Here is an 11,943-nt window from a genome sequence, read left to right as displayed (position 1 = left end):
TTCCCTTTAAAAGAATTTACATTAATTGCCCCTCTTTTTGCAATTAGGTCATATTAATTTTTAACTTGGCCCATCTGAAGCTCTTGTTCTATCTGATGTGTTGCAGTCAAACCCAGTTCTGGAAGCATTTGGCAATGCAAAAACTGTTCGAAATAACAATTCCAGGTGAGAAGCGTGCATATTTTTATGTGAAAATTTTTATTGATTGATGAACCTTACCTTTACATTTTGGTACTCGCTTTGATTGATGAACCTTACCTTTACATATGTATGAACGTATCTATAAGGGTCCTTTCAAAAAAAAAAAGTATATATTAAGGGGATCCAGTGAATTTTCATATCATAGTGTATCCTAAGTTCAGGTGGAATAATGAATTTATAGCTATGAGCATCATATGGTTTCAACATTTTAGTGAGTAAATCAACAGGGTTTGCCAGTTAGGTTGCAGCATAGTTCCTAATGGAAGTAGAAATGGCAAAAGTGTTTTAGATGGAATCTCTCTTCCTTTTAGTTCACATGAATATTTCGCGTGGTAAGATGGGATTTTTTGAGAAAACGCTCATTTATATTACTTCATATAAGACAAATGTGATATTCATAACATGTTGGCAGTCTATACCTACTGATGTTCTCTACGCAGTCGTTTCGGAAAATTTGTTGAGATTCAATTTGATAAGAAAGGAAGAATATCAGGGGCAGCCATTAGAACTTATCTTCTCGAAAGATCTCGTGTTTGCCAAATTTCAGATCCTGAGCGCAACTACCATTGTTTCTACCTTCTCTGTGCAGCTCCCCCTGAGGTAGATGTCTTAGCTTGATTTTTCTCTCCTCTCTCTCTCTCTCCCTCTCTCCCTCTGTCTCTGTCTCTTAAATCTTTTTACTGCTAGAACCTTGAAAGATTTGTATATGTTAAATTATTCAAGTTAATAGATTCTTAATTCCTATCAGGAGAAAGAGAGATACAAGTTGGGAAATCCAAAATCATTTCACTATCTTAATCAATCAAATTGCTATGAACTGGTTGGTGTAAGTGATGCTCATGATTATCTTGCTACTAGGAGAGCCATGGATATTGTTGGAATAAGTCAAAAAGAGCAGGTATTGATTTTGTGTGGATCTAAACACTTGTTTGCGCATATTTCAAACATACTTTATGCAGTAAAACGGAGAATAATCTCTCTCTCTCTCTCTCTCTCTCTCTCTCAGGATGCAATTTTCAGAGTAGTGGCAGCAATTCTTCATCTTGGCAACATAGATTTTGTAAAGGGGGAAGAAAGTGATTCAGCAATTGTAGAAGATGAAGAATCCAAATTTCATCTTCAAATGACGGCAGATCTTCTCATGTGTGATCAAAGTTTTGCTATTATCATCATAGATTCATAAGATACTTCTTTTTCTTTTGCATGCGCTGTATTTGTTGATCTTGTTCCTTTCTCAGGTGTGATCCTCATGCATTAGAAGATGCACTGTGTAAGCGTGTAATGATTACCCCAGAAGAAATTATCGAGAGAACCCTTGATCCTCATGGCGCTACAATTAGGAGGGATGGTTTAGCCAGGACAATATATTGTCACTTGTTTGAGTGGTAAGATGCGGGCTTTGGGTCATAGAAGTCATGTTATATAATAACGAAATGCTTTCTTATTTTTATGGAAAAAAATCATTTACACCTCCATGGATTTTATTGCTTCCAGGTTAGTGGATAAAATCAATGACTCAATCGGGCAAGATCCTGCCTCAAAATGTCTGATCGGGGTCCTTGACATTTATGGTTTTGAAAGCTTCAAAACTAATAGGTGATGATTGATTAAGTAGTTATGTAAATGCAGATATGTGCTTATGTCTGTATGTGTGTGTAACTGCTTTGCTCCTGTTCTTCTGGTCCTCGTGTTGCACAGGGTGGCTTGAAGCCCCCCCAGATGCCACTGGAATTGGTGATTGGTACAATGACTGATAAGTTATAGATGAAAGTTCTGATATTGAATTTAGCTGTGCTTTGTACTTAGTTGTTGTGCTTATCATTTTCTATTTCTTGTTTTGCAGTTTTGAGCAGTTTTGTATTAATTTTACAAATGAAAAGCTGCAACAACATTTCAACCAGGTATGAATTAAGTTGTATTTGACAAATTTACTGTTCTGATTTTCCTCAACATACAATCTGAGCATGATGATGTCTTTCAGCATGTGTTCAAGATGGAGCAAGAGGAATACACCAAGGAGGAAATTGATTGGAGCTACATAGAATTTGTTGATAACCAAGATATCCTGGATCTTATTGAAAAGGTTTCCTTATCCTTTTCTTGTAGCTGACAACTGTATACTCATTCATACAATGTTCTGGTAGTTATTCTTTGGTAACCATACTGAAGACCTAACGATGAGACTGGCCTACGCACATGCATGCTAAAGTTACTCAATAGAATCTTGTTTTACTATAGCATTCTGCCTCGTAGGAGTGTAGTGCTAATATCACTAGGGTACCAGGGCCACTGCCACTGGTCATTTACTGGCAGGCACCTTTATTGTGTTCAAAAGTACATGCTTGTACTTATATATTTATTTATTTTTTAAAAATTTTGTAACAGAGAATAGAATCACTTCTAGATAACATAATGGGGATAGATATTCTCATCATGTCTTCCATATGTCTTTTCCAGCAGAAATGTTAAAGCGACAATTAATTAGAAAAAATTCAATAGATATCCTATTGCTCATCATGTCTTATTATGGTTTATTTCTGCACTGTTCATTTACTGAATTAGCTGCCACGCACCCATCTTAATACATCGTGTTTTTGCAGAAACCAGGGGGGATCATTTCCTTGCTGGATGAAGCTTGGTAGGATAACATTTCTTGATTCTTTCTTTGTTAATGTGTATTTACGTATTTGGCTTAATCAATGTCATTGGCCTAATATCACAATCAATCAGATGCTGTAAGGTATCTGATCAATAAACTAATATTTAGTCTTAAAAGAATTATTTTATAAAATTTCAGTTTTGCACACTATATAAGGGCACCTTCTAGCCTCTAGTATTTATATTTAGAGCATGTTTGGAATTGTGTTTGAGAAATAGAACTTTTAAGTCAAACAATGTTTTTTGGCAAAAACTTAATTTTTTAAGCTTTTGCTAAAAGTGTGTTTTGGCCATTTTTATAATAAAAAAGTAAAAAAAGTACTTTTGAAATTTTGTACCAAACAAGCCAGCTTTTGTTTGGCAAAACTTTTTAAGTTCTAGAAGTACTTTTTAAGCTCTTTAACGCCCAAACAGGCCCTTAATATGCAAGGTAGGCAGGAGATGGACAAGTGATCCAATAGCAGGCTTTGTTAGAATGCATTCCATGATTTGATAATAGCAAGTTACAAGGCAGTTCATTTTTTCTTTATTTTGAGGTTATATATATATATATATATATATATATATATATATATGGCTTATTTGGTTAGCACTTCTTTTTACAGTATGTTTCCCAAGGCAACTCATGAAACATTTTCACAAAAGCTTTATCAGACATTCAAAGATCACAGACGCTTCATCAAGCCAAAATTGGCGCGCTCGGATTTTATCATTGTTCATTATGCAGGAGAAGTAAGTTTTATTCTCTATTTTGCTATATAAGTTAATGTTTGTAATGTGAATTGTCGTTGAAGTATCTTCACTTTTTCTGCACTTCTTTTCAGGTTCAATATCAGTCCGATCAATTTTTAGACAAAAATAAAGATTATGTTGTTGTTGAACATCAAAATTTGTTGAGTTCTTCCAGTTGTTCATTTGTAGCGGGCCTTTTCCCTTCACTTTCTGATGAGATGGCCAAATCCTCCAAGTTCTCATCTATTGGTGCTCGTTTTAAGGTATCTTTTTTCCTAACATCTTCTTTACAATTGTGGTGGATTTACCTCAGTAAATTACTGTAACTGGAAGGTAATTATATATGAAGTTATGTGATATGTTAACAACTCAATCAATGTCATGCTGTTGGGAAAAGGTCAAACCTCATGTTCTGACTTGATTGGTGCAGCTACAGTTGCAGCAATTGATGGAAACACTAAATTCCACAGAGCCCCACTACATTAGATGTGTGAAGCCAAATAATTTTTTAAAACCTTCAATATTTGAGAATAACAACGTCATGCAACAGTTACGTTCTGGTGTAAGTACAAGCTGAAGTCATGATGTGCTATTATTTATAAATGCTTGTGCACTTTATTCTCATTTTCAGTTGTGTAGGGGGTTCTAGAAGCAGTCAGAATCAAATGCACTGGATACCCTACTTGCAGGACCTTTTTTGAATTTTTAACTCGATTTGGTATCCTTGCACCAGAGGCTTTGGAAGGCAAGTAAGTATCAGTTTATGTTCCAATCTAGATAACAATTTTAATGTTTTATGTTTTCTTCACTTGCCCATATTCAAGTTCTTTCTCATGTTTACTGATTGTACATTGTTAAATTCTCATTTCTGAAATAAGCAGCTATGAAGAAGAGGTAGCATGCAAAAAGATTCTGGAGAAGATGGGCCTTACAGGCTATCAGGTGACACCCGAACCATTCACAGGTTGAGGAGCAGCTGATGTCTGTTAACCCTTAAGATTATAATTTTAATACTTTGAGTGCTCTAAATATCTTTATTGGCCTCAGCCTGGTGGGCAACCTGAAGTTATCTATTTCAAGGAAGTTCTCATTTACTATGCTTGAACTAGCTATGTATTGAGCATAATCACATCCGCTCTCATATTAATGTACATCCTTCTTTTGCGAGATGTCTTTGTATAGGCAATTGACCCATAAATAATTTTCCAGATTGGGAAAGCAAAGATTTTCCTAAAAGCTGGTCAGATGGCTGAGTTAGATGCACGGAGAGCAGGCATACTTGGCATCTCAGCCAAGGTCATTCAAAAGCAGATTAGAACTCATATTACTCGTAAAAACTTTGTTAGTGTGCGGAAGGCATCTATTCGTATACAATCCTTTTGGAGAGGTGAGTCCATCAAATGCCCATTTATTGGAAATGTACCATTATTTTCAGAATGTTTCCGTGATACACCTGGGCATTATCAGCTGATGCATGTACCATTTCACTAAATACCATCATTTTTACACAGTTTTCAGTTTCCCATGCTCTAAGGTTTCTTTTGGCTGAATACCGAATATCTTGTGTCTTATTGTTATGACTTCTAGGAGAACTGGCTCGCAAATTATATGAATTTCTGAAAAGGAATGCAGCTGCTATCAAAATTCAGAGGGATTTGCGTAGATTCTTGGCCAGAAATGACTACATCAGAACTAAGTTTTCTACACTAATCTTGCAGACAGGTTTACGGGCTATGGTTGCTCGTAATGAATTCAGGTACAGGGAGTGTACGAAGGCTGCAACTATCATTCAGACAGGTTTACGGGCTATGGTTGCTCGTAATGAATTCAGGTACAGGGAGTGTACGAAGGCTGCAACTATCATTCAGACAGGTTTACGGGCTATGGTTGCTCGTAATGAATTCAGGTACAGGGAGTGTACCAAGGCTGCAACTATCATTCAGACAGGTTTACGGGCTATGGTTGCTCGTAATGAATTCAGATACAGGGAGTGTACCAAGGCTGCAACTATCATTCAGACAGGTTTACGGGCTATGGTTGCTCGTAATGAATTCAGATACAGGGAGTGTACCAAGGCTGCAACTATCATTCAGGTTATTTTATAGCTGTTTTGCATTGCTTAGTATTAATAGTTTGTTGCTTTTCATGTTCTCCAAGATTGATTATAGAAACTTGCAGGCCAGTTGGCGCTGCCACAGAGCCTTTTCAGATTATAAGAAGCTTAAGAAAGCATCAACTATTTCGCTAAGCAGATGGAAAGGGAGAGCTGTCAGCAGAGAGCTTAGGAAACAAAAGAAGATGGTAATCACTTTTTTTACATAGTTCTGTTCTTAAATTATTAAGTAATTCTTTTTCGAAATTTGATATGCTGTCTGCAGGGAACTTTTGAAGAATGCATGTTTTGCATACTATCACGTTATAGCTAGTACCTTTTTGCCTTCTCCTAGACTGCTACCTAGTCATATTACAATACTTAGCTGTCTCCTGCTGACAGAATTATGGGCTTTTAATAATATGAGGGTATCATCTAGAGTTCTTCTCTCTTTAAAAAAACATTGCTATGAAAATAAACTATGATAATAGGACTCCTGCAAAGTCCACTTTCAAGGCATTCAAAGATCATTTATGAACTTTCCATGAAGTCTGTGTGCGTGTGGGTGAATGTACATGTCAAGTATTGATACTTGAATGGTAATTGTTCAAGAGATTAAAAAATTGGCACTTTTAGACATGGTTAAATTATGATGGAGATTAGTTAACTAAGGACATTTCCTATATCTACAAATTTTCCACCACCAAAAACTGTTGGCTTCCAATGAAATGAATGGTGCATGTTCTGCTATTATGGTTAGTACGCACCAGAAGCATCACTCTTAGTTGATTAAAGAAATGTGTTGGCTGTTAATGAATGTCAGGTTGCCCGAGAAGTGACTGACAAAGCTTTCCCTGTAATTAGAGAACCCTCAATTCCTGACCGAGGTGCTGAAAAGATTGAGACTCTCATCATGGAAGTGGAAAATTTGAAGGTAGTGTTTATTAAGCCTGTACATTTTCAAATGTTCCAGCTTTCTTCTATTTTCTTTTTCTTTGTTTTCCTTCCCTGCAAGGAAAGGTTCCGTCAATCTTCTTATTTTTGGCTCTTAAGCATCTGTCAATGCAAATGTTATGACAAAAAAAGATGGACATGCTGACATAGTAAGTTTCTTCCTTAAGAAAGGCTGGTGATTTTTTCATTAGAGAATTTAACATACAGAAGATATTTTTAAGAGGTCTACCAATGAGGGGGAAGTAATAGTTGAAATTTTAAAATTTGAATTAGGAGGAGAATGGTTACCAAAGGAAAAATAGGTCTTTTCCACCGTCTCCTCCCTGGCACCTCCTCTCTCTCTATGCTGCTTACAAAATCTAACACGGTAATTGGCTAATCAATTGTAATATTTCCTATTACAGTTTATGTATGGCAGGGCAATGTTGTACTTTTATATGCTATAATGTATGTAAATGAGAAGCCAACAACAACTCAAGGGTTTGCTCTTGCAATCTTTTCCATCCTCTTTCTAGCCATCAACATGACATGATATTTAGTTGTCTATGAGGTCCGAGGTCCAAGTCTAGTAACCCCCACCCCCATTCCGGTTTTCTTTACTTTGCCATGTGCAACGCCTGCAGTTGGTTCAATGTTAGCTCTGCCTGTCCTCTTTTCTTCCATAATACGCCACGTCACTTGACCTCTCCTTATCTTGCCTACTATCTCCAAGTTATCAAGACTGGATTGGTATATAATTTCTTTCTACATTGACTTGATAAGCATCCATCTTTATGTAGTCTTGATAGCATCTCTCCTCTTCATGCCCCATCAACAGTCGTATCTTGTTGATTTTATATCCACTACATTGATCATCATAAAATTGGAAGCACATCATATGCTTCATTCACGAAACATGAAGATGAATATGATTATTGATAGATGCAGTTAGGGAAGAATGAGCTTCCTTGTTTAAGTTGTTTTTTGTGTTGGCACAACTTATTGATACTAAGATTCCTATTTTTCTGGCCTAGGGATTCCAACTTCCTTTTTCATATATTTTATGTGGTTTTACTTTACACAGGCCTTGTTGCGGGCAGAAAAACAAAGAGCTGATCAATATGAAAGGAAATATGCGGAAGCCCAGGAATCAAATGAAGAAAGACGTAAAAAGTTAGAAGAAACTGACGGAATAGTTCATCAACTTCAGGACTCCTTGAACAGGTAGTATTATTAGTATGATGCTCGTCAAGTATTGCTATAATCTCACAATTGTTGATTAACATAATCCTTTTTTGGAAATGTTAGATGTAGAATTTGACACGGTGTTTCCTCAACAATTAAATCAAATCTGACAATAAATGCTTGCATGTGACATAGTTCACTGCTAAATGTGGAACCAATTCTTCGAATGAAACTCCGGTTGTAAAAAGATAGTATGGCATGTGAATATTTTCTCTCTTTTATTTTATTCTTTAGGGAGATGGGAGAGAGCCCTCTCTCCTCGCCTTAAGTCCTCCAAGTTGAAGATGAGACCGTATCAAACCCCCCATGTTTTATGAGCGAATATTATCTTATAATATAGAAAATATCACAAAATTGCTGACAATCTTGAAAATTTCACTCTTAGGGAGATTAACAGATGAAAATCAACCATTTGGAAGATGTTTTAAGCGCTGATATAACACTGTGACCATTTGATATTCATTTTTCTTTCGACCACTTCGCCTTTTCCTTTGAGTCTGGCCTTGATCACTTCTTTTCTACTCTTCTGACTGGAAAAATAAACGATTGTTTTTTTTTTTTTTTGAAGTGTTAATGACAAGAAAACATATTCTTCAAGTCAAGATTATAGACCTTGCTACCTACTCTTGTAGAAAGATACTTGAAAATGTGGACAAAATGGAAAGAAAATTTTTGTGAAAACGAGAAAGAATGCAGAAGATACTAGCAACAAATAAATAAATAAAAATTAAAGAGAGAGAGGGGGCTGGGAGCATAAGGAAATGAGCATGGTATTAATACAGAAGATACTTCAAGTATTTGCATTTGATAGAAGCTGCAATCATTTTAAAATTATGACAACTTGTAAAACCTCTCTTAAGTCATTTGACTAATACTAAATCTAATTTAGTGTGTCTCAGGATGATGTCTTCCATGTCAAGTCAAGTTTCAGAGCTGAAAATGATATTGTCTACTTCATCAAGACAGACTTCAACTTCTGGACCCGTTGATGGGGATGAACAGATTGAATTCACTTCCAGTAACTCAGATGCTTCATCCTCCGACTCTGATTTCACTTTTGCAGCTCCAATTCCAGCTTCACCAACCTTCTCTGCCACCAACTCGAGTTCCTTCCAACTGATAGTTCAGGATATTTCAGCAGCAGAATTCTCAGGTCAGTCCATCTTCTTAGTGTATTGCATTGAGTAGAAGTGAAAATAAGTTGCTGAAAGGATTGAATCAAACAAAGAGATCCATGGATATATAAATTTTTGATAAGCTGATTTCCTACAGTAAATTAAATATTCTTTCTGACCTCCATACTTTTGCATAGCCTTATCATATTTAATTAAAAAATGTTTGTCTAATTCAAGAAATCTCAATTGATCCCTCGTTGCTCTAAGAGGAGAAGTAAGAGGTAGTTTTTTAAATTTTCATTAAGTAATAAATTTCTCTAAAAAAGTGCAATAAGGTGTGCAATCCTAATATGAAGAATGTATACAAGAGAATCACCCAAAAGCAAAATGGACATCTAAAATCAAAAGATCAAATGACTTAAGATGATGGACCAGCTTGTTGCTACTTGGCTTATTGCAAGGGAGATCGAAAACACCGAGTTTGCCCGAAAGTTCTCACTTTGTTGGAATATAATTTTCTTTGCAATTCATTCCCTCTAAGTCTGCATCTCAGTTTGTCCTTGCTTCTTAGAGAACATTTTTATGTTCCAATTTTATTTGCTACTCTTTTGAATATGGAATGTTTCCAAGCTAACAATGATTTTTTTTTTTTTTTCCTTGGATTGGTGCACTGTGCAGGATTTGAAAGTGACAAGGAGAGGGCATTTGATGACTACTTCTAATGGAACTTTTTTCTCTATTAAATCTAGCTTCGATATTAGCTAGTTTCATAAAACTTGGGCCTTTTGGCATTGTAGAATAGGTACCTACTCTAAAATGAATTTTCACATACGTTATCATAAAAGATTGTAGATGGACAGATAATCTTGTTTAGGATGCTTAATTAGTCATTAGTCGGTTGTAGATAAGTAATGCTATATTAGTTCACTTGCATATTTTGTGATTTTACTTGCTCAAACGGGCAAAGGGCCAAAAGTGCAAAAACATGATTGTATGTTGGACAATCTCCAAGAATAAATTTATTCTTCCTAGCTTTTGCGTTTAGGCTCCGTTTGTTTCAATGTAAAATGTTTTTTAAAATATGTTTTCCCTCTTTTTTGTTATTTGATACGACCGAAAATCCTGATCAAATCGAAACATTTTTGGTTGACCCAAAAAGTCTTAATTTAATTTTCGTAAAATGTTTCTTTTTTTAAAAAAATCCTAAACCATTTTATGAGTTTGGGCTTTCTTTTTCTAGCAAGCACTCTCACCGGTATCCATGCTTTTTGTGGTGCCTTGCTTTAGATTAAGGATGCCTAAGATCTTTTTTATAGGGAAACAAGGTACGTAGTAGGATTTGTGGTCAGTTCTTGTTTGAAAAATTCTTGGTCTTGGGCATCCTTAATCTTGTTTTGAAGTTCATGTTTTTGGTTAGACTAGCCCGCGGCGTTGTGTATCGGGTTTTGGACGTATGTTAAAAGATGGGTATAAGACTATACAAATTAACTCTAACTCAATTAATTAATTAAATGCATCGTGCATCTCAAACCTAATTAACGAATCTTGTAAGAAATTGCCAGCCTCAACTAACCTCACGTATTGACCGTAACCTCTTCATCCATTCCTGTTGAGCCTTGGGCATTTTGAACCAATCAACTTGGGCCTCAATTAAGTATGTGAAGTTTTTGTCACGGTAAAAGAAAAAGAGTTCCGTTGTGTGGACATGGGCTGAAGTCTCATAAACGTTCAAGGCCTGGTCATTGTTCAACTTTTCAACCCTATGCATACAACCTTTATTTGTTTTTAGACCCACTAATTTCCTATACTTTTCATTGCTTTGACCGTGAAATATTATTATACATATATAGCGTGTATTAATTTGATACGTTCGACACGGTTCAACCTTCAACCCGATCGATGCCTAGTCCAACTTGTATTTATGCACCGGTCAAGCATATATAAAGAAGCTCTCTCTCTCTCTCTCTATATATATAAATAGCTCTCCATCTCCTCCATTCTCACACCAACTCCAAGCTTATTTCCTTTCAAATTAACTTGTGCCCAAAACCCACCAGAGAGTAGAGAAAAATATCGCAAAGAAAGTTCATTAATTTCCTTTGAAACGACGACGATGGGTCTCTCTTATAGACAAGTGGTCACAATCCTATTGTTCTTCGCCATTTTCTTAGCTTCTTCCCAGCTTGGAGCCACAAGGTCACTGCAGAGAGAACAATTCCAGTCCCTGAGGGGGATAGTGGCACCATCTGGTCCCAATCCATGCACTTACGTCCCAAAAGCGGGTCCAGGCAGGTGCACCTAACCAGCTGGCCTTGCTGCATGTGCTCGCAACCCCTGCATGGTGGACCTACGTACATGGTGATGATCAGCTAAGCTGGAAATGATTAACTTGATTTCACTTTTATTAATTATATATCTTTTTTTTTTTTTTCTTCATGTATTATCTCAATTTTTATTTATTTTTTCTTGCCTGGTTACAACCATATCAAGTAAGATTTGGTTGTACGTATGTACGTCCATGCATCATGCATGCATGTAAGTTGTAACTGGTTGTTTCAACAACACCAAGAGGTTGAGAAACTATAAATAGATAAACATATTTAATTTTAAATAAAAGAATTTCAATGTGAAGATCGAAAGGTTAATCTTCGAATTTTGAAAATTGAAACCAATACAGGAGACTGGATGCACTTGACGGCGGCTTCCAACGGATTAAGTTCTAAATCCTTTTACTCTAAATAAGATATATAATATGAATCTTTCTCTCTACTCAACAAGGCTGAAGAAAAATGAGATAGCTAGACCAAGAAGGATATTTAAAAATCAAAATAAAAATGTACTATGAAATATTAATTCCTGAAAACTTTGCAGCAAAATGTACGTGTAGAGAGTGAATTGAGCAATTCAAGCATTTGGGCCAACTTCAATATGTGAACAAGGCATATCATGAACGAGGGCCACGCAAAA

The 11,943-nt window shown here is 36.0% G+C and overlaps 1 protein-coding gene across 1 annotated transcript in view; it reads left to right on the top strand.

Annotated features, from left to right (window-relative positions):
* LOC132165251 (myosin-16) overlaps positions 1-9,903 on the top strand; it is a 21,017-nt gene extending 11,114 nt beyond the window's left edge. Inside the window, exons 19-27 of the mRNA XM_059575735.1 lie at positions 4,231-4,233; positions 4,470-4,533; positions 4,801-4,978; positions 5,179-5,684; positions 5,770-5,892; positions 6,507-6,617; positions 7,701-7,840; positions 8,761-9,014; positions 9,655-9,903. Coding sequence (XP_059431718.1) covers positions 4,231-4,233; positions 4,470-4,533; positions 4,801-4,978; positions 5,179-5,684; positions 5,770-5,892; positions 6,507-6,617; positions 7,701-7,840; positions 8,761-9,014; positions 9,655-9,698 — 1,423 coding nt within the window. The 3' untranslated portion in view covers positions 9,699-9,903. The remainder of the gene's footprint in view (positions 1-4,230; positions 4,234-4,469; positions 4,534-4,800; positions 4,979-5,178; positions 5,685-5,769; positions 5,893-6,506; positions 6,618-7,700; positions 7,841-8,760; positions 9,015-9,654) is intronic.
* The last annotated feature ends 2,040 nt before the right edge of the window (positions 9,904-11,943 follow it).

The sequence above is a fragment of the Corylus avellana genome, chromosome ca11 (genome assembly GCF_901000735.1).
Source record: "Corylus avellana chromosome ca11, CavTom2PMs-1.0".
NCBI classification, from domain to species: domain Eukaryota; kingdom Viridiplantae; phylum Streptophyta; class Magnoliopsida; order Fagales; family Betulaceae; genus Corylus; species Corylus avellana.
Note: the sequence above shows the minus strand (reverse complement) of the source record. Positions and strands in the feature narration are given on the sequence as shown.